This window comes from Amblyomma americanum, chromosome 2 (assembly GCF_052857255.1).
Source record: "Amblyomma americanum isolate KBUSLIRL-KWMA chromosome 2, ASM5285725v1, whole genome shotgun sequence".
NCBI lineage: Eukaryota > Metazoa > Arthropoda > Arachnida > Ixodida > Ixodidae > Amblyomma > Amblyomma americanum.
Genome location: NC_135498.1, coordinates 44,200,837 through 44,222,979, shown reverse-complemented (window position 1 = coordinate 44,222,979; position 22,143 = coordinate 44,200,837). Strand labels below are relative to the sequence as shown.

At 46.1% G+C, this 22,143-nt stretch overlaps 1 protein-coding gene across 1 annotated transcript in view; it reads right to left on the bottom strand.

The window, feature by feature from the left end:
• LOC144121119 (chromosome-associated kinesin KIF4A-like) overlaps window positions 1-22,143 on the bottom strand; it is a 51,958-nt gene that overhangs the window by 11,307 nt on the left and 18,508 nt on the right. Inside the window, exons 10-22 of the mRNA XM_077654077.1 lie at window positions 21,653-21,734; window positions 20,807-20,851; window positions 18,675-18,935; window positions 15,755-15,852; window positions 14,951-15,113; window positions 13,736-14,023; window positions 12,288-12,425; window positions 10,324-10,435; window positions 5,819-5,898; window positions 2,818-2,988; window positions 2,053-2,142; window positions 1,824-1,901; window positions 794-874 (exon numbers count right to left, since the gene is read on the bottom strand). Coding sequence (XP_077510203.1) covers window positions 794-874; window positions 1,824-1,901; window positions 2,053-2,142; window positions 2,818-2,988; window positions 5,819-5,898; window positions 10,324-10,435; window positions 12,288-12,425; window positions 13,736-14,023; window positions 14,951-15,113; window positions 15,755-15,852; window positions 18,675-18,935; window positions 20,807-20,851; window positions 21,653-21,734 — 1,687 coding nt within the window. The remainder of the gene's footprint in view (window positions 1-793; window positions 875-1,823; window positions 1,902-2,052; window positions 2,143-2,817; window positions 2,989-5,818; window positions 5,899-10,323; window positions 10,436-12,287; window positions 12,426-13,735; window positions 14,024-14,950; window positions 15,114-15,754; window positions 15,853-18,674; window positions 18,936-20,806; window positions 20,852-21,652; window positions 21,735-22,143) is intronic.

Here is a 22,143-nt window from a genome sequence, read left to right as displayed (position 1 = left end):
CCAGAGAGCCGTTTTTATGAGGACGTGACATGAAGAGGAGAAAAACCGAGGTTTCATTGCGGTGCTTAAGGGAAAGAGGGCGAATAATCTGAACTACAGTGATGTGCTTACATACAAGCGGGCCGAGTGTGGAAGCTGCAGAGGTGGTTTCCCTGCAGTACTTGGGTGCAAAGCGGCGAAGCATCCAAAAATGACAAGGAACAGCTTTTTTTTGCTTTCCTCATTCCGCAAGCATGTACTGAATTCTGAGAGTGCTAGAAAAGGATCTGTTCAGATCTTATGCCAAGAAACGCTAATTGACATTTTTGTAAGTGAAATTGTCAATAAATGTCTTTGTATTTCATTCAACAGTTACATTTTTCAAAGTTGGGTGGTCTGGATCGTGCGTTTTCCCAAATAATATGTTTTCCCGCATTTCTTTCTTTAAACGTATCAACGAGGTTTTACTGCACATTCAAGATGCACAACCAACTAGCCATGTCTGTGGCTTAGCTCAGAGCAAGTAATATTGGCACTGGGCAACTAAGGGTCCCCCTGTGTCATGCAAAGGAACAGTTAAGCCAGACATTACTGCCTTATTTCTGCTAAAATGCATAGTGGAGTGCTTCCCTGCAAATGTGCTTCCAGGTCTGAGGCCGAAACATGCAACTTGTAGGTATGGCTCCTAGAACACAAATTTCAGGATTTGGCTTCAAAATTTTTTCTACTCCATTTTTGACAAATTCATCCCTCAAACCATGCACATCGATTGAAATGCATGGTGCCATTCCATGAAGAATGCAAAGTTTCTCACCCTGAGCAGCTTCCTCTTTGGCTTCTGGGCAGACAGGTCTTGGAAGAATACTTTGCGGCCAGTTTTAAATCTCGCAAGCTCCTGCAAATGCACAAAACAATCAAAGGTGTTTGTTCTTCAGCTGCATCTATTTACTGTGACGCATATGTGCAGCCTAAGTGAATGTGCATTCTAGGTGAACTCTAGCAGACGATAAAATGATGGTTATTAGCACAGGCATGAACATTCACATTTCTTTCACACTGGTGTCGCTTTCAAACTTGGCTGCCAACAATCTTGCAAATGACTACAATAAAGTGCCTCCTGACAGTGACAGAAAGAATCACATTTGATGTGTGTCAAAGAAAAGGCTGAAAATTGTGCCGGCCAGTGACATACACTAAGTATTCAGGATGGGGCATTTTGTACAAAGAATTGCACAATAAGTTGGTTTCATATTCACTTCAATGCATACTGAACATTAGCCCCAACTGCACTAATCGTCAGCAAGTATAGACCTAGAGTCAACAATAGTTAAAACCCAAAATTGCCAAAACTATACGAAGTTCGAACTAAGCATAGCGTTTTTAATGCCCCCGATGTTGACGGGACCTGAACACCAGTTTAGGTAACGTAGAAGTTGGAATTTAGAGAGTTCGAAATAAAGAGTTCCCACTGTCCTTGACTTAAAGGGCCGCAACTTTTGCCTCTCCCAACGACACTGTGGGCATGCTGCTAACCATTACAGTATCGCAGAGTAGAAAGTAAACATGAGCCCTCGGCAAAAGAAGAAAATGCAATCCAGGAGACGTGCACTTCCAGAATGTTTAAGACGTAACAGGCTTATTGATAAAACTGCTAGCTGGCTGGCCTTTCCATGCTGGCAAGGGTTAAGGTTGCTGCTAAACGAGCTGAGGAGTCAAACTGACTGCGCGGTCACGAGTGTGGAGATGTGTGCCCTCATGTCAAGTGTGTACAGTTTTGCGTGCCGATGTCAGCTACTAGACAGGAGAGGGAAGAACAGCATGTGAGAAAGAAACACAACCAGTACCATCTCCAGCGCCTCCACTTCCTCAGTCTTCTTCTTGAGCTCGTCGTGGACGTACTGGAGCTTGGATATCTCGTGAACCTGGAGCAGTTGCATGAAGGAGAAAATGTACACAAATTAGCTTTGGTCCAGGCCTCGTGTACACAAAAGAAAAAAAAAAGGAAAAAGCTGGCAGGTGCTGTTTTTCTGGCAGGGTAAGGGATTAGCAAGACTTAGAAAAAAAAAAAAGTACCTGGTTCTCTAGCCTCTCCACCAGCGAAGCATCAATGTCTGGGTTTGACTTGAGCGTTGAGTTGGCCGAATGCTTGAGCAAGAACAGCTTCTGCAGAGGACATATGCAGAAGGTGTTAGAAGTGGTCTCCTTTTATGCTATGTGGGGCACTGTTATAGTAAATGTGAACATTACAAAGCAAATTACTCTTCGAACAAAAAAATACCACTACACCTTGACATCAGGCTAGATAAAAGGCAAGAAATATATTTTCCCGCTCGCAAATGTTGATGAAGCAGCACCTGTGGTATATTAAGCACAATGCAATAGTGCTGCTGAGTAACCTGCTTTTGCAGAATATAATTACACAATGAACCAATCGCACGATTCGTGAAGTCTGCTTCTGCAAATTGACTTTTGCCTTAACGGCGTCACTGGCTTCTAGTTAACACCCACACCATAAGGCATGTTTAATGATGATTGATTGTATTTATTGGCGCGAAAGCATAAGGGTATGTTTAATGACATTTGCGCAGTGCCACAAAAAATTGTGAATGGCAGCAAGGTGATTGCCGTTTAAGCTAGCTACCAAGCTACCAAACTCGCTACAACTCATCCGCCTGCGATATGTTCACCCTTGCCTGCAGTGCTCGACCGATGGCATATTTATCTCTCAAGACACCTTTTTACCAGTTACGGAGCAGATCTGCAACATATGGTTTAAATAAGCAGGTTTGCCGCTAAGAATTACCCTAGCTGTATAACAAAGAGCACAGCATGCCCAACCTCCTCCTGATGTTCCTTCTTGAGTTCAAGGAGCTGCAGCTCGATGCCTTTCTCGAGTCGCTGAACCTTGGCCTCGAGCTCTTCGATGCGAACCTGGCTTTCGGCCAGGGCAAGCTCTTGCTCACCCAGCTTGTTGACCGCCACATAGGTGTCCATGTCCTTCTCCACAAGCTGTAGGGAGAATAATGGCAATGTGCTCACAAGGAGCCAGGAGAACATACATAGGGACATGCATTTATCTACGCAGCCACTTGTAACCAGGCCTTTATTTGTGTGTTTTACTTATGAATTGTTACTATGCGAAAAAAATTTTGTCACAAACTATCTTGCAGCCTTCCAAGTCGCACATTCTACACCAGTATGTGTGTGGTATGTAGTTGCGAGTAAAAAAGATTAGCACAATGACGTCACCGGGGCAGTGAAAATCGCACCGCGCAGAACAGTGCTTTGCGAACACAACTTCCACTTTTATTATCGGCATGTTCGTAACTGTAGCGCCTAGCATTGCTACCTGCCGTTCCTGTGCCGCGTCACTAGTGCTAATCTTTTTTTACTCCCGACTGTACAGATCAGAGGAGGGAGGGTTAAAGCATGCAAAGGAGCCTGTGCTAACCCCTGCAGTGCCACCATGGTACTGTCAATTCTCCACAGGGTATGGCTGATACAGTGAGTTTCTTATGCTCACACAAAAACAGTGCGGAAGAAAGATTTGCCGATTCAATCAGCATTGCAGTCTTTGGAAAGTAATACCGTATTTACGTGCATAATTTGCGCCCTTGCATAATTTGCGCACCCTTAACTTATCACCCGGGTTTACAAAATTTTTTACTCACATATTTTACGCACCGCGCTGAGCTAGACCACCATCATGCACGCGGGCTCTACCCTATGGTTCTACCCAGTAGCATTCGGCTATTCCGCGTGTTTGTTCGGAAGGCTTTTTGAATCTTTTGTGCACTGGGCGTTCATGGTGGTGTCAGGGGCCGCTGTTACAATCGCGGCGGCACCAGCGGCATCGCCACTCGGAACAGCCAGCAGCGCTTCCGGGGAGGATCGGCAGCTGATAGAAGAGCCAACACCGCTGTTTGTTTGGCTGATGCATGTGACTCGACTGCCGGCTACGCTTTTCTTTGTGGCTCTGACGGCTTGTGTTCGGTTGTGTCTTGCGATGGGAAATCACAACTATACGGCAAGTTTCAAAGTGCTTGTCAGCGCCTTATCACGGCGCGGAGCGGCAAAGCCAGCGAGAATAACCGCGTGTGCACAAGTTTGTCCATAGACGACAATCGTTGTGTCGGAAAACTTGTGCGTGCGTGGCTATTCTCGCTGGCTTTTCAGCTCCGCGCCGTGATAAGGCGCCGACAAGCAGTTTGGTCGACGCTCGCGCGGTACTATTAAAGAATTGTGTGGTGTGATAATTGATTTATTGATTCGCGGTTGCTTTCCCGGACGAAGCTGCAAAAGCGAACTTACAGAATCCGGAACTACCGAAAAATTGGCTGGGCCGCAAGCGATGACGCTGTTTTAGTGTCTTATTCAGCTTCGTGCATGCACCTTCATGCCATCCCCGCAAGGAGGGGGGGGGGTGCACGGCTTTTCATTTAGAGTGAACTTTTTTTCCGGGGGCGGCCAGCGTGGGGTGCGGGTCCGGGTGCTGACGTATACACAGCAACATACACTTATACCTATATTGCGCGTTATAACCTTTGTGGAGTTTTTTAAGTCTCGCTCGCGAAATCCCCACGTAATTTGTGCACCCCCTTCTTGGAGCCCTAAATTCTTAATAAAAAGTGCGCAAATTATGCGCGTAAATACAGTATTTTACTTCTGAGCACCTCGACCTGAATGTTTCACAGAAACAATGTTTAGGTTTCAATTTCACAGAGATAGTAGTCATACAAGTTACAATGACATGACCCCGAGAAGGGTCAATGTTGCCATAAAATTGTGGCCTGCTACATAGAGGCTTACCGTAATCATTGCCAGCCTGATTAGCCTGATTAGAGGGTGTGCACGGTAGGGTGGCACCTATTTTCACTCTTCAGCCAGTGCATTAACAGATGATTTGAAAATCAGTTTGCAAATGGAAGCCAACAGAGGAGTCAGTTCCATCTGTTCCAGTTCCCACTTGATTGAAAAACCAACCCCTGCTGCTGCTACTACTGATTTCCCATTGGTACTTGTTCCGTCCATTCGAGACAGATGGCGTTTCTGACCAACTATAGCTAATGGCCATGCATCACTCTTCTAATGGTTTGGATTACGTATTTGTACTAGCATATCTGTGTGGCACCAACATAGCAGCCACTAGTGAGAAATGCATTATGCAGAAGAAAAAGAAACATGCAATCTCGCCGTGAAGGTTGTGACTAAACCAGCAAAAGCATGAAAAACAAAAGAAAACTAGAGCCCCAAATATGCACAAACATACTCATAAGGCCAAGAAAAACAACTAGGGCTCATGCTAAATAGGTCACACTTGTGCACTTGCGGTTAAAAAAAAAATGCTCAGGTAAGAGCACAGTCATGGTCCCAACATTTTTTTGCACATTTAACAATGCTTGACCATTACACCTGTAAAATTTTGCACCCAGTAATTAAACTATTCTACAAGCGCTCATATTAGGTAACTGGGTCAAAACTGCATTACAACATGGATTTGACAATCTATAACTGACGCCGCAAGTGAAGCCGGATATTTCACGTTAACAGTTTGGCAGCAAAGAAATCAATTGCAAGACCCAAAACAGGCATCCAGAGCGCAGGTAACAAAGTTAACAAGTCTCCACAGAAACACTGCCACAGCACAGGAACACAATATGCCAGAGCAAGTGCAAGTCATTCAGTAGCCAGTAAGTTACACAAGTAAAGCTTTCGAGAACAAATGCTTGCAAGACAGATTTAAGTCTGAATAAAGCATAATTAAAAACAAAAGGCCCTTAAAAGAAGAATTCAAAGAAGGGCAATCCATATGAAAACAAGCTAGAAGAAACAAGCTCACCATCTGGAAAAGCTGTGTCACAATAGCCTTGCACTCGATGAGATCGTTCACATTTATGACAAGGGACTTGACACGTTTCTCTGCAAAGTGGCAGGGAATTCAATCATCACACAAACGCAAGTTCACGTTTGCCCAACAGCAATAGCCTGCATTTAAAGTTTGTACGCAATGCACTGCTGTGCAGCAAATACTAGATGCATCCACTTGCCGAACTGCAGTCATGCATAATTTACCCTCTAGTGAGCCACATGTAATTGAGCAAACCAGAGTTTCAGGTTTTTTTCTTTTGTTTTTTATCACAGATCCATGTGAACTGCCAATTCATCAAAAACCAAGCTTTCCAGGCCAGTTTTTTTCGCTTCCCGTCACTGTTTCAAATGCCAATGCCGATGCTATCGCCTCTTGCTTCATGGATGATCATGATAACTATGTGGGGTGAAGAAGCATCCTGCAGTGTTTTTATTCACTGACGTTAATTCAAACTTGTAATTTAGGCTTGGTTATTCAAACCGATGCTTTGGACCTGTCAATACGAAGTGCATTAATACCTCTGTTACATGGGCAGGGTAGCTGCGGTTAAGCATAACCACAGTTTGCCGGATTCAGCCATGGGCAAGGCTGCCCATGTAAAAAAGGTATTAAATCTTTCTTTACAGCGGGAAAACAGGCAATTTTAATATGTGCATAAAAATTTTTCACCATTAATTTAAAAGCCGTTTAATGCAGCATATTTAATAGTGTAGCCAACAGAATTCTTTTAAGTGATACAAAGAAAACAACACAATATATGCTGCTTATGAAAGAAAACATTTTTGACTGGAAAAATTTGAGAGACTCTCGCAAGAGGTCACAAAAATTGAACATATCAAATTGATAAACAGTAGAATAAAAATTCTAGACTACAAGTTTTGAGACTACTATACCGAAAACGAGTCATCAAAGTTAGATCTCTTCATACTTTCCAGTCAGCAAGAAAATTTACAGCTCACGCACAGCGCCTTCGGCTACTCCACAGTGTAGTGCCAAAGTGCACCCTGGGCAAACCTGCAGATAGCCGTGTCTGCTACGGAGTGCTGGGGGCGCACAATCGTTGAAAACATGCCTGGTACCTTCAGAGAAGCTCTGAATCCCCTTGGCAACAGTGGAAATGAAAATTACAGATGTGCACCTGTCGGCAGTCTAGGCCGGGAGAGCAATCATCTCTGTCAAAACTAACATTAAACAAATAGACATCGTTCCACTCAAAACTGTCACTTGCACCTACAAAGTCAGGTGTCGATGCTGCAAAATCGCGGGAACATCGGCACTGCTGAGCAGGGCGAGCATGAGAAGAGGATGCCACCTTGGGTGCCATGCCTGCGCAACTGCTCTGCGTTGACAGGTTTCATGCAAGGTTTAAAATACTAATACATGCAGCTGACAAAAAAAAAAAAAACAGACTCCGAGAACTTAAGTACAGTCCTTCTCCAACATACTGAATGGAATTACTTGTCCAGAAGCAGCCCCGAATGCTTAGAATGAGGAATTTTGTGCCATTACTGAAATTGAACGATTTGAATGGGTGCAGCAAGGAAAGAGTTAACTGAGGTACCATAGATTGCAGTGCCCATAATTGACAAGTTAACCAGGGTTCAGTTTGCCTGCAACCACACATAACCACAATTAGCGATAGCGAAAATTAGCCTTAACCACAGTTACAGCTTCCTGTGTAACAAATGTACACCGTATTTACATGATTGTAAGTCGACTCGAATGTAAGTCGACACCCCCAAATCGCATGTGCGAAAAAAAAAGAAAAAAAAAACACACCGGTGGATGCGCTCAAAAACGAAAATTTATTGCATAGATGGGCTATTCATCCTCACTTGAGTCATCTTCAGTGGTACTGCTGTCGTCGTCGCCGCCGCCGCGGTCCCACAGCACATCGTCCTCCATGGAAAGCCCGCGCTTCCTAAATGACCGCACCACGACATCACGTGGTACGGTCGCCCAAGCGGAAATCACTCACCCGCACACAGCCGCCAGGGAGGCTCTCTTCACGCGCCCCATTGGCGCAAGTTCCCGCCCTTCCGCCGCCAGCCACCCGTTATACTCACGCCGGAGCAAGTCCTTGAATGGCTTGTTAATGCCAACGTCTAGCGGCTGCAGCTGCCCCATCAGACTGCCGGGAATCACCAGAATACCTGTATGTTCTTTTCGTAGCTCCGCCTTCACTTTCATGGTAAGGTGGCCGCGAAATGAGTCCAGCACAAGGAGGTTCGGATTGCGATCTTTGAGGGATGGCCCTGGCCTCAAAAGCCACACCCGACGGTACCAATCAATAACTAAGTCGTCAGTCATAAAGCCTTTTTCATTCACTCGCACAATCACACCTTTCGGGAACATTTCCTTCGGCATAGTTATTCTTATGAAGAGGATGTACGGTCGGAGCTTTGTGCCATCTGCCAAGCAGGATAGCGTAACAGTGAACCGATGTTTCTCATTTCTGTCGTGAGAAGCTTAACCTCATGACCTCCCCTCACCCTCACTGTTGTGTTGCTCGTCATGTCGAAGTAGACGGGAGTCTGCTCCGCATTGCCGATTTGGCCGAGCAGGTATTGCCGCGAGTCGCGGAGCTTGAGGTAGTGCCTGTGGAAGGCGAGAACTTTCTCCTCATAAGCAGCAGGCAGCTTCTGGCATACACTAGTATGCCGATGAAGAGAGAAGCCATCCCTCTTCATAAATTTCAAAGCCCAAACCCTGCTGGCTTTGAAGTCTGTTCGGAGTATCCCAGCTTCCGCAGCAAAGACCAGGGCTTGTTGCGTGATCATTTCGCATGTCACTGGAAAGGACCGGTCACATATTTCAGCGACATACGCTGTAAGCTTGACCTCCAGCTCCAGAAAGCGTCCCGACTTCAGCCCGTGGAAACCTCTTCGCTTGGAGTCGCAGTCGAAAATTCTGTCTTGCAGCTTCCGCCACTCCCGCACCAACTGTTCAGAAACGTCGAACTTGCGCCCCGCCGCGCAGTTGTTGGTTTCTTCGACGTAAATGATGGCCTCCCTCTTGAACGCTGTAGTGAATGAGTGCCGAATGCTTTTCGAACCTGGAGAGCTCATGGCGAAGCACGCGGCCAGCAATCGAGCCAAATGCACCAACTTCAAGCACCACCAAACAAAAAGTGATCGGTGTTGGGGCGTCGGCTCTTCCAGCAAACATCAGCATTCCCCAAAAGCGCCGCCGTTACGCGTATAATCGTCTAGCCGCCGTATTACGCAACCAACTGAAATAGCGGCTCTTCCATCAGCTAGCGACACTACCGGGCGCTGGCGCAGACCCCGCGATTGGTACAGCGGCCCTTCCTTAACTATCGATACTACCGCGAGTGAAATGAAATGAAATTGGTTTTTGGGGAAAAGAAATGGTGCAGTATCCCTCTTAAATCTCTGCGGAAACCCAGCGGTAAGGGAAGGGAAGGAATAAAGGAGGGAGTGAAATAAAGGAAAAAAGGGGTCCCGTAGTGGAGGGCTCCGGAATAATTTCGACCACCTGGGGATCTTTAACGTGCTGTTCTGACATTGGACAGCACACGGCCGCCCTTTCGCCTCCATGAAACACTGCTGTCGCGGCCAGGTTCTAACCCGGGTATCCTGATCAGTAGCCGAGCGCCCTAACCACTGAATCATCGCGGCGGGTAACAGTGTGCGCAATAAAAGTAAAAAATGAAAAATCCTTGCCAAAAAGCCCGCGGAATACCTGAATGCTATGCTTGGAGCCGCAGAGCAAACAAAAACTTGTAACCTCGCAGTAGCGTCCCTGATAGATCGTTTTTCTTGCTTTTATTGGCAGTTCAAAGTTTCGTTTCGATTGTAAGTCGACCCCCCCCCCCCCCCCCCCCCCCCCCCCCCCCCCCCCCCACTTTGGTATTTTAAATTTCAAAAAAAGGGTAGACTTACAATCGTGCAAATATGGTAGTAAAAAGGCAAGAAGCCTCCTTTTCAAACTTCACATACATCAAATTCAGTATTTTCAGTCCTTTCTGCATCCTCATTATTGAGGGTTAAGTTCTCCATGGCTCTGCAATTGGGGTCTGCAAAGACTGCACTTGTTTAGCTGTCTTAGGTGGTGGCTGATTCTGCATGTTACAGCAGTGTGGAGACAGCAGTATGGGAGAGCTTACATGGCTCTCTGTTGCTGTCACCTTCGAATGCCTGAGGGTGCTCGTCAGTGGCGAGCCAGTTCCATTCAGAAATTAGGTCACAAGGCCATATTCCATATTGTACCGGTGCCTTGCACAAACAACAAAACACACAAGTGAGTGACATGCATCATCAGCATCAACCTATGGACTTAGAACTGCAATTCCTTGGTGTTCCGAATTCACTTCCTCCAACAATAGAAAGTAGGCAGGCACTGAGGCCACTGCTTTTTGTTGTCTGCCATACTACAGATAGACTTTGCAGGAAAATTTTCACAGTGCAAATAAAGTTGTGTGGAGCAAGCCAACAGAAATGCATCTCACTTACCAGGCTCGACGTCCAGTATCTTCTGCTGGAGCTCGGCAATGCGGTCATTTTGATCCTGCTTCACACCTCTGAGTTCTTTAAGACGCGACTCCAGCTCGCCACGGTTTTCTTCCTGCAGCGTTGGATTGTCAACAACAATTGCATCAGAGAGACACACATACAGCTAGTCAATCCTTTCCAAATCACTGGGACTTGCGGCAACAGTTTATACTATAGAGTTTTGCAGGCTACTACAGTGTCTGGCTGCATGACCTGCCCATTTTGTAAAACAAAATTTGTAAAACATTGTAAAACAAAATGGTCTTTCCAGTACTGAATGCAAGAGTGAATGCAAAAATTTCGCAGCTGAAGTACGATATATGGTGCCACCTGTTGCAAGCAAATGAAATGCCAAACTTTTCCTCATTCCTTTTTTCGTAGGGGTTGGACAGGGGAACAGTTCATATTTTTTGGCAGCAAATGGCACCAAGCTTCTTCAGTGAGTACAATGGTTAAACCTACCCGCGTACAACAACCCACCGATTTACTTGCATAGATAATTCAAGCTGAGTCTGAAACCTGGCAGTGGTCGAAACCTACTACTAGAAGCCATCTCTGTGGGAAGTGAGCACAACCCAGCCAGCGACTCTGAAGAGACGTTTATACATTGTTTAAAACGTAATGCATTGCACTGTTACTGGCATGCGAGGAACGCTTCAGCATAGACATAAGCAAGCTGAAGTTGCACAACATAAACAGATATTGAAGCAGTGGCAAATGTCACAAGGTGTTGGTTAAAACTGAAACTAGGAGTAATGAGTAACTGCTTTCGTTTTGACGCCTGCCATTCTATGGGAACCCTGCGAGCATTGTCTTGACCCTCACACTGTATGGCGCTTTATATATATATATGGATTGGCAAAAGTATAGATGGTAAAGATTCCACCATATACACTATGTACAGCTTGAGAAGTTAAACCCCATACAGATCCCATAGGTCTATGCAAGGAGACAGTCTCAGAATTTTGAAATGAAAGTTTCGCTATGCTACCTTCAAGTGACCTTCAAGTGACCTTCAAGTGAGCCAGAGGTCAAACTCCTTATTCATGGTTCAGGTGTCCACCGCTATATGTGAGACACTCAGCCATTTCCTTCCCTCAAAACCCCTTCCCTTCCCTCAGAACCCCTCCCTGTGTCCACCAACATATGTGAGACAGTTATTACACCATTTCCTTTCTTCAAAACCAATTTTGAAAACGAAAATCTTCAATTTTTTCGGAAGGCAAGGAAAGGCACATAACTGGCCACCTGGGACAGTGGAGGTAGTGACAGACGTGCCCAGCATGCATTGGCATTCACAAGGTTGTAGCAGAAATGCAGCACTGAAGCTATAGACCTTCAGCCTTCTTTCTGTTCATTGGTGCTAGCATTGACAATGCTCTAGGCTCCCTCTAGACTGATGATTTTGAGGAAAGGAAGGCGCATAACTGGCTCCCTGGTGCTTTGTGGCAGTGGGGAGAGAGAGGTGTGGGCTGCATGCTGACAACATTGTGGCAGACACGCGCCACTGCAGCAATAAGCCGCAGCTTTCATCGGGTGACTTACCCGATACACCACAGTTTTCGCTCTCTAACGAGGTTCAGCAGTAATTGAACCGCAGCTTTTAAGGTATTATGCAAACCATGAATGAAAAGAGCAAACAGTAAGAGTTTTGGGGAATCCACCGTACTGAACAGGTCCGCTGCCAAAAATAAGGCGCACTTGCTGCTTCACAATGTTCATGCACAACCTCATCCAGTGCAAGAGACATTTCATGCTGCTGGCTCTGATAATTCGTTTCTTTTGCTGCTTGCATAGTCTCGGCAGGCACAGCGCACTGCCCTCAACAACCAATCAAAACCCAAAAGCACCTGGTGCATTTGCTTGAGAGACGACAGCAATGTCGATGTGCATGCAAAGTGCAGAGCAGTAACACAGCAGACAACCTTGTCTGGGTTCTTCAGCTGTTTCTCGAGCCTGTGGATCTCCATGGCGATGCTCTTGCGTTCATCGATGAGAGAGGCAACGTGGTGCTCCAGCTTCTTGCTCTCGGACACCACAAGCAGCTCCTCCCGCAGCCAGTTCTGTGGGGAAAAAAAAAAAAAAGGTGATGGGGCGCTCGTGTAATGCAATATATATGCCAGCTGCTCAGCAGTTGATAGGACATTGTTTAGTGGGATCATGGTCATTAATCAGAGGTGTAATGAATCGTGTGATCTAGTCAGCTAGATAAGTCATACGGTGTTGCTATGTGAAATGCGGGCAACAAATATAAGGTCTTGAAAAGAGGGGAGAAGGGCTTGGCCAAACCAACTGATGTATATAAAAAAAGATGGATAGTTAAACCTCTATATAGTGAATTCCTCGATATTACGAAGTATTTGAGACCTCTATGTAACAAAGGTGTTGTGGTGGTTGATCTTGGTACAACGAACTCGCTAAGCCAACTAGTTATCTGTTACCTTGTGCTGAGCTAAAAAATTTGGCAGAAAAGTTTCGTGACAATAAAGCAGGAACTGACATGAGAGGAACATTTACAATCACAACAAGCAACCGCAGATGACAGCAGGCCGTGCTCAAGCACCGTCGGCGCATCTTCGCTGCTGCCACTTCTGGAACATCATACCACGTGGCACTACAACAGTTATGCTCAAAGGCAGCGAAAAATAATATGGCATAGCAAAAAAAAGGAACCACATGAGCAGTGCGTGCCCATCAATTCTGTGTGGTTGCTCGTGTGACTCCGGCGCAGAAAGCTCTCGCACGTTGCAATGGGGACAACGATGAGTACAGGTGGCACAAGGAGCAAAGTCCATTTCCTGGGGCAACAGCAGCGGTTAGACAGAGATGGGAATATGCAGAAAGAGGCATGTGCCTCTGCGGCCAGTCTAGCGAGAAGGTGCAACCGTGCACGCCTTCCCCACTCGTGGTGGAGGTGGTGGCGGCAGCTGCCGCAGTCACGCAATCAGAGCGATCGCGAAACAATGCTCTGCGTTTATGACTTCAGGTAACTGCGTTTTCTGTACACATTTTCAAGGTGATTCTAGATTTATTTCTTATTCTGGTTTCCGTTCTGCATTGTCCTTTTTAAAAAAGTCTTCTTGCAAAAACTGCATGTAACAAAAACCTGGATGTAACCAAAAATCTCGGAATTGTTCAATTTCGTTATATCCAGGTTTAACTTTCACCATTTTTTTTTCTTGCTAACTTGAGTTGCAAGCATTCACTGCTTTTACACATTTTAGAACACTTCTCTTAAAAAGCACTAAATCATGTGCAAGAAATTACTGGTCGCATGACCTTGGTGTCTAGAAACGCTGTTTCATGTGGACAACAAGATCACAAGGCGACGGGGGCTATAGCAAGAGACAAAAGAAAAAGGCCACAGCCTTGCCTTGATGCGCGGTCCCTCCAGCCCATTGGCATGGGCATTTTTTTCGTGGCGGCGCCTGCTGGCAGCCTCAAGGCGGTGCTTTGCTGCGAGGGCCTCCTCCATGCGTCGCTGCAGCACGTTGATGCGCAGGGCACTCTGCCGCTCCAGCCGGGCCATCTGCGCTTTCTGCTGCTGCTCCCGGTTCCGGAGGGCCCGCACCTCCTGGACATGCTGCGACTGCTGGCGGCGATGGCGTTCCGCCTCCTCCTTGAGGCGCTTCATAAGCTGCACCCGGGCCTGCTTCATGGTCTGCGCAGGAAATGACAACAACCCCACAGTCTTAGAGGCCCTGAAATGCACCCTTTGTGAACTAAATTTATTACATGTGACAGCAGTATCAGTTACATAATATGTAAATAAAGACAGATACCAAAGCGAAGGGCTGTAGAAGACCTCTTAAAACACAGGTGATGACTGAAAGATATCCAATTGACTGTTGCAAAGAGAATTAGTATCTGGAGGGTGCAGTGAAAAATTCCTATAGGTGTAAATAATACAACCAGAAGCTATTGCAATTATAGGCCGCAAACTCTTCAAACAGCTTTCAGCTGCAGACACCAAGAGATCCTTTGGGTGTCTACTTCTATGCAATCTTTCAATCTGCAGGTCCTGCAACTAGCCCGAACACAAACTATACTTAATGTCAGTTTGTTAAGTAGGTGAATCACCTGCATTTAGGATAGTGACACAAAACCGTGCATGGCCATCATGAAAGGCATAGTGTGCAGGCTACCACGACGATTGAGCCCCGAATTCTATTGCAGTCATCAGCACGCAGACCACGTGATGCCCCGCCGTCTCGTGATGGTGATTATGGATTTTTATGGCGCAAAGGCATCTCTGGCCAAGGAGCGCCACGGCACAAGGTGGGCTCAAAGACCCATTTCCCAAGCCTTTCACCCCTCATAAGCCGAGCACCCGGCCAGGGGAAAGCTTGTAGCCATTGTATAACTGGTGGGTACCCAACGGCACTGGGGATCGAACTCCGCACTTCCCGCATGCGAGGCGGATGCTCAACCACTTCTTGGCAGACCTGACTGCTCCTAGCTGAGTTCATATGTAGCACGCCTTTCAGTCGCAGTTAAAAGGCGTGCTAGCCCATAGACTAAAGGGAGCAAACCTGAATTCTTCAGCATTCCACTAAACAGACCAATGACCCATGGTACACGAACTCACCAGGATCTCCTGTTGGAGCTTCTTGGCACTGCGCTCTGCATCCTGCTTGAGCCTGATCACGCGAGACTGCTCTGTGACCTGCTTGCGCAGCTGGTTCACGCGTTCCTCCAGGTCCATGATCTTTTTCCGCCGTTGCTCAGCCAAGCCATTACTGACAGGTGTGCTGAACGAGTGCAGGAAAAAAGATGCTAAATGATTTTGTGCCTTAGACTTGTGCTCTGTGCCAATCCACTCCACAGACACCACACAGTGCCACTGTATACACTACTGAAATGACCTAAAAAAAAAGGTTTATGCTAGCTGCTTCAGTATAGGTACTGGTACAGGTACAAGTATGGGTACTGGCCACACAGAATACTTTCACAAGCAAACTGCAGTGACACCAAGTACTTTTTTTTTTGGCAGTAGATCTGAGGCTAAGTCCCGCCACTCTCCACTTCTAGCCTGCAATCCCGAAGTAGTACACAGTTCTCTCAATGTCATCATCAATGTCACAGGATCAAATGAAGCGACACAAAAACAATCCATTTCAGAACCAAATTTCTCAGTAATAAATCAGGCTTTCACTGCCGAACAAATACCAGAGCCACGAAAAGTCAAACAATGAAATTTTAAACAAAATCAGTCTCAGTTCCTGGTGTCCCTTTAACGCAGCACCAAACATCAAGTCTTTACATTATTTTGCTCTGTGGGCCGAACATTTGAGAAAAGAGTGCTATACAATGCCCACAGAAACAGTCACAAAAAAAGGAGAGCAATTATCAAGATGCACTCAAGATGAAGACAGGCTCTTCAGTTTCCTACCTTTTGGAAGAGCCTTGCTGGCTCGCAATTAAGGCGGACAGGTCATCACGTTCCTTCTTCAGGGCAGCAACCTCGCGCTCAAGCTCACGGTTGGTAGCCTGCATTAAGAAGTTTCATAGAACAGATCCAACTGACCGTGTGGGGATATACGCATACCAGATCCCATTGAAATGGCTGCATATATGGCCGAAAGACTAATGAGGGGCGGTAACTATGGGCAATTTCCACTCCCCACTATTCTGAGCATATGAACCAGGAAATCAAACTATGAACATATCAGCAAGGTTATATTGCATAACTGGCTGCTACCACGGCCATTGATTTAACTAAAAGAAGACAGTTGACAACATGCACGCGCTGCCTCTAACACCACTTGCCATTGAAAGCCTTTTAGACTAAGAAAAAAAGTTAGCCACAACTGACTGGTTACAATAGCTGCTTTCAATATCTGAGAAACCAATTACCGTATTTACTCGAATGTAACGCGACCGCGAATGTAATGCGAGGGGTGACTTTACATGCTGCCCAGCGGGAAAAAATAACACCACAAATGTAAAACGAGGCTTAGGGACGCAAAACAAACTACCTTTAATATACATCGTGGCCAACGTGTTTACTCATCTTCCTCGCTTTCGGAGGCTGAGTTCTCAGAAACGGAGTCCTCCTTTTCGCTATCGAAGTCTCCCGGTAATTTCAGCAGCATCGATGTTGTTCACCGCAGAGAGAATCCACTCCTCTTCATGAATGTTTGGGCCCACCCACGAGATGCACTGAACTTCCGATCTCCCGAGCAATGTCTCTAACTTTCCAATGGATCAGCTTGACACAGACCCGCATGAGACGGTAGCGCTGCTCGATAACAAAGTCCACCACTTTTTTCTCCAGCTGGACGTGATGGCCGTGGCGAGGCTCGCGAAATCCTTTGCGGTCGGGCTCACATTTAAAAAGCCCCTCCCGCTGCAGCCGCCATCCACGGAGGGTTGACTCGTTGAGGTCAAGTCTTCAAGCTGCCACAGAATTCCCGACCTCTTCAGCTAACAGGATCGCTTTTCTCTTAAAACGAGTGTCGCACTGAGCACGATGCGTTGCCATCGTGTGCACTGAATCAATACACCGTGAGCGACGCCACATGAACACTACGCGACGATGCGTTGAGCGCGAGGTCGCAACTATAGTTATTAGACGTTTTTAGCATACCGGAGACGTATACGTGTTTACCGGACCCCTCTTGCACACGCGCAGTGGCTCCCCATCACCCCAACAATGCCACTGCGCATGCGGCAAGGGGAGTCCGGTAAACCCGTATACGTCTCCGGTATGCTAAAAACGTCTATTAGTGCCTAGAATATACTTGCAACAAACACAAAAAAAAGGACAGAGAACAACGCTTTGACTTTGGATGGATGAGGATTTGGCTTCCGTGGTACCCATGTTGCCAGCAAAAGATCTCAAAACTGCGGAAACCGAAACCAAGCTGATTGCTTTGAAATGGCTGCACCGTGGCACTGCTTTAAACCAATCGAAGTGCGGTATTCGATAATAACGCGAGGGAAAGCTTTAAGGGGAAAAAGTCCGGGAAAAAGCTTGCGTTACATTCAAGTAAATACGGTAAACATAATTCTTTAGCAATAAAAATACTTCCTAGCATAGAATGGCACCTTTAGTCAAGAGGGACAAAGGTTTCGATGCAGACAAACTTCAGGAAAGGTAGCTGCTTGAGCCAGCAACAATACTGAGGCCGAGTGCCATTGGTGAAAGCTAAAAGTGTTTTATGCACAGAGGAAAGATAGTGACCATGCTGTGCACTGGATACATGTCTGCCGCTTTTGTACTTGGTAACCCTATTGGTGAGGAAAAGTTACAAAGGACCGATGGCAAGAGGTAAGGAAATTTGGAAAAAAAATAAAATTGAAAGACTTGTAAGCAGTCAAACAAAGAGCGACAACTTCTAAAGAAAACATTTAGCCAGTGACCTAGGGTAAGTTGTAATGTGCTTAACCAGAGGTTCCCGTTATTCGCAGAGAAGTGGATAGTTGCTTAAAGTTACGTAATGGCGACCTTTCCAAAAGGTGGGCCCAAGGTAATTCACAAAGTGGTTTGGTTTATGGGGTTTAACGTCCCAAAGCAACTGAGGCTATGACGGTCGCCGCAGTGGAGGCCTCCAAAGAATTTTGACCACCTGTGGTTCTTTAATGTGCACAGACATCGAACAGTACACGGGCCTCAAGCATTTCACCTCCATCAAAATACGACCGCCACGCGGCCGGAACTGAACCCATGTCTACAGTCTCTAATAAAGAGGAGGTGAATGATGCACCCTCCATGCGAGGAGGGGGCATGTTTGGGTTACATGCAAGTATGCGCTGTCATGGCACAAGAGAGGTAAAGGCGTGGTGCTCGCAGAGTAGATTTGTTGTGCCACAACCCTCCAAGGACAGCCTTGCAATGTTTATTAAAGACAATGAAGTGTACTCAATGGTCAATATATTGTCAGGCCATGAGAGGGATGCGCTTAGTATTGTATCACAGGCTAAGATGTACAGAAACCATGGAGTAATCACCGGATAGAGACTGAGGTGGGAGTTTGCTTGGAAGGGCTGCCAGAGTATTATGGACAATGGGGATGGAAGATCGGCATTACATCTTTAAGCTTTGCAGTCTTGGCACCGTACAATGATGGTTAAGTCCAATATAACTGCACTCCTAAATGGCAGCTAAGTAATGCACATTGGGTCAAGTTCCTACTTCATGGGCACTCAGTCCAACGCTGCTGCTTGAAAGATTCTTCCGCGTGTAATGTGCAGGCACGTTTCATGGCAAAGTTATCAGTTTCAATGAGTTCACACCTTCCACCAAATGCGACCTCTGAGCATTTAATGCACAAGAAAATAAAAAGAAAAGAGTGACCAAGGGCTCTTACCTCATACTGAACCTTTATGACCTCGAGCTGCTGATCATTCATACGCATCTTGCTTGCCAGTTCTTCCTTGGCGTGCAGCATGCGGTTCAAGTCGTCCAGCTCTTTGTTCAGGGCAGCCCGCCGCATAGTCGCATCAAGACGCAACTGCTCAAGCAGCGGTGCTTGTTGAGTCTGTTCGCAGGCCATGACTTCGTCATCTGAATTGTCCTCCTCCTTGATGGTAGTCATATCCTTGTCGTCGGCACCTACTGGCTTGTCAACCTGCCCAGCAAAATGGAACTAGTTGAGACAAAGACAGCAGACAACCAGCATGTGAAATGGCCTCCAGCATCCGCACCTCTGCCAAAAATAAGCTAGCTAAACGCAGAGGAAACTTTGCATGTGAATCCAAAGAAAGCAAGAACCATAGAAACTAAGGAAAGCACAGAAAACTGCAGTGTTTTGCTTAGTTTTTTTACATGCCCAAGAAATACAATTCAAGCATTTCAATTCAGCGTTGTCGAGGCAGATATGCAAAACACATGCATGCCGTGTACTAACCGTAGGAGGTAAAGGGTGAACAAGTGAAACTGGGTGGATTTGAACTGCGTAGTTCATCTTTCTTGTCATACATTCAGAGAAGCAACCAGACTCGCGCCTATGCATTTCCAGCAATTACCTGTGCCACCTCAGATTCGCCACAGTTCTTGGTTGCTGGAATGGCATTTTGGCACAGCATTGGCGCAATTTCACAAAAAATCAGTAACTTGTAGCAGCATGTAGCACGTTTAATGAAATGGTGCAGGTTGCCACAATTGGCACAGTATTCCCATCAATATGAAACAGAGTGGACAAGCTAGAGATGTCCAATGGCCTCTTTCTCGCCTCGCGCATTGCCAAAATGCAGTAGTAGCACTAAATGCATTGGCATCAACAGGGTCGGCCTCCCAACCAAGGAACACCATGCAAGCAGCTCTCAGAACATCTGCAGTCATGAAAATAACCTGCGACACTCCAGCAGCTACCAGCCTTAGTACCTATGTCAGATGAATGCAATATGCTACTAGGCCTCGTGCCCAATTAGGGGCAATTAGAGACCATAAATGGCATGCCATATTGAAGCTAAGTGTTGGGAGAAGGACTTGTGTGGCAACCGTGCCAACAGCTAGTTGGTTTATGGGTTTACCATCCCAATGCAACTCTAGCTATGAGGGACGCCGTACCGGAAGGCTCTGGATAATTTTGACCACCTGGGGTTCTTTTAAGTGCACTTTGCACATCACACGGGACTCTAGCATTTTGCCTCCACTGAAATGAGACCGCTGTGGTTGGGACTGAACCCGCATCTTTCAAGTCAGCAGCTGAGCACCATAACCACTGAGCCATCGCGGCAGCTGCCACCAGCTAGAGAGGCAAATCTTGCATATAAGGCTTCTCAGCAATGGTTCCTTTTTCCTTGTCACATGCAGCACGCTTCCGTAAGCCTCCTCACCTCTCCATCGTTGACCATCCATCTTTCAAAAAATAGGAGATACCACCTCCTGCCAAAGCTTCTACCTGTCTCATGCTTTGGGTGTTTTGTCTCGGCATGTTGTAAGCTGAGGGAGCTGGTAAGATGCAAGACAAGTACAATGCTCCAAGAATAGTAGTTCAGAAGCGTGAATTGTTGGGCGAGTTGGTACATGTTCACGTGAAAAAAACCAGCGAGAAAAGACGCAAGACCAGAGGAAGACGCACACAGACTGTCGCCGGACTGTGAGAAAAGACGCAAGACCAGAGGAAGACGCACACAGACTGTCGCCGGACTGTCCGGCGACAGTCTGAGTGTGTCTTCCTCTGGTCTTGAGTCTTTTCTCGCTAGTTTTTTTCACGTGACAATGCTCCAAGTACTTGGAAGACTACACAGCTTCGCACTTTTCTCCTATTTCCTTCCCCATGGTACACACATGTGAATGCAGTCTTCATCCCTCTATGTCAAAAGTGGCGGCTAATGGAACGGTTCACTTTAATGACACCATGAGCTGCAAGTTAATGCCACAAAAGTGTAGTTAAAATAGACTGCACAAAAAAAAGTTCACGAAGAGCATTAAAAGGGTCATTTAAAACCTGTTTAAATGGAAGAAAGAAGAAGCTCATTTTAACTTATGTCCCACCTTGAACATAGACTCGTTCATCTTGCGCCTCTTCTGTTCTCCTGCCTAGGGTGAAAAAGAAAGCAAAATAAACTGCTCATCTCCGCGGATTATCTTTCAAATGTGAAAGAAAAGAATGGGCACTGTCAAAGGCATATTCATTTGTTTCACACTTCTTGGGCAGCCCACAAACTTTTCCGAGCACTTGTCTGGCTCTCAGAACACTGAAAACGGACATATATATATATATATATATATATATATATATATATATATATATATATATATAGATGGCTGCTGGAAGGGACACTGAGGAGAGATTAAAATTAGCCTGCATTGATAGATTACCATGTTCTAATGACCTAAGACTACTTTCACCGGACACTGAGTTCGTCATAAGCAAGGGAAGGCCAAAAAGCGACAGAGGCATTGCTGCCATTGGCCACTTTCGCTAGCAAACTGAGATGAAGTCGATAAATTTTTGTCCAAACAAGTATCACTGAGGCTACACTATGCTGCCGGTTCCAAACGGTGATCATGCAGTCTTTTTTGGCTTTGACGTTACGAGTTTTAAGAGACTGGAAGAAAAACAATGCTCACTTTTTTTCCTTCATTTTTTTTTTCAGTAATAAACCTGCCTAAAAGTTCAATAAACAGCAATAAAACAAAACAATTTTTTTTTTTACCAAGGATTGAATGGAGTTGTCCACTGTGTCCATTAAAAGACTGCCTTGCATAATTACTGACACCAGAACATGGGCTACGACTAACACAGGAGCCAATTGACATTCACCCTAGAAGGTTCTGTAGCTAATTAGTATATCAGAAAGTAAATATACATAAACAAGGAATGCATGCAGAACTCACTGAGAATTCCAAAATGGAAGTTTGGAGGTCCTTCAGGAGGCTGGCTGCTTGATCTCCGTCAGCATCTGCCAGGTGGCTGTTGCTGGGATGCAAGCGAGCACACATTGCATTTGTTGTAGAGTTGGCAGTCTCAACGAAGCAGCTGCCTGGCCCAGGCTCTCGTTTGTAATGCGCAAAATGACTGTTGCTTAATATAGGGGAAAACCAACACAAACAGAAGCGAAAAATTGCTCTTGCGATTTGGAGCCCTGCTTAGATGCCGTATAAACGTGTGTAAGGGCAGCACCTGTGCACGAGCCGCACACTGTTTTCCCGAAGGAAATATTAAAAAAAAAAGATCTCTGTAAGGGCCGCACCCAAACTTTCCAGGACCCACGCAGGAATAGCTTTCAAAATGCATGTGCACTGGAGCTTCCAGGTGCTGCCCACGGACGGCGACCGAGGCCGCAGGTCATCATCAACTATCCTCCACTACCTCCGCCGCGAGCTCT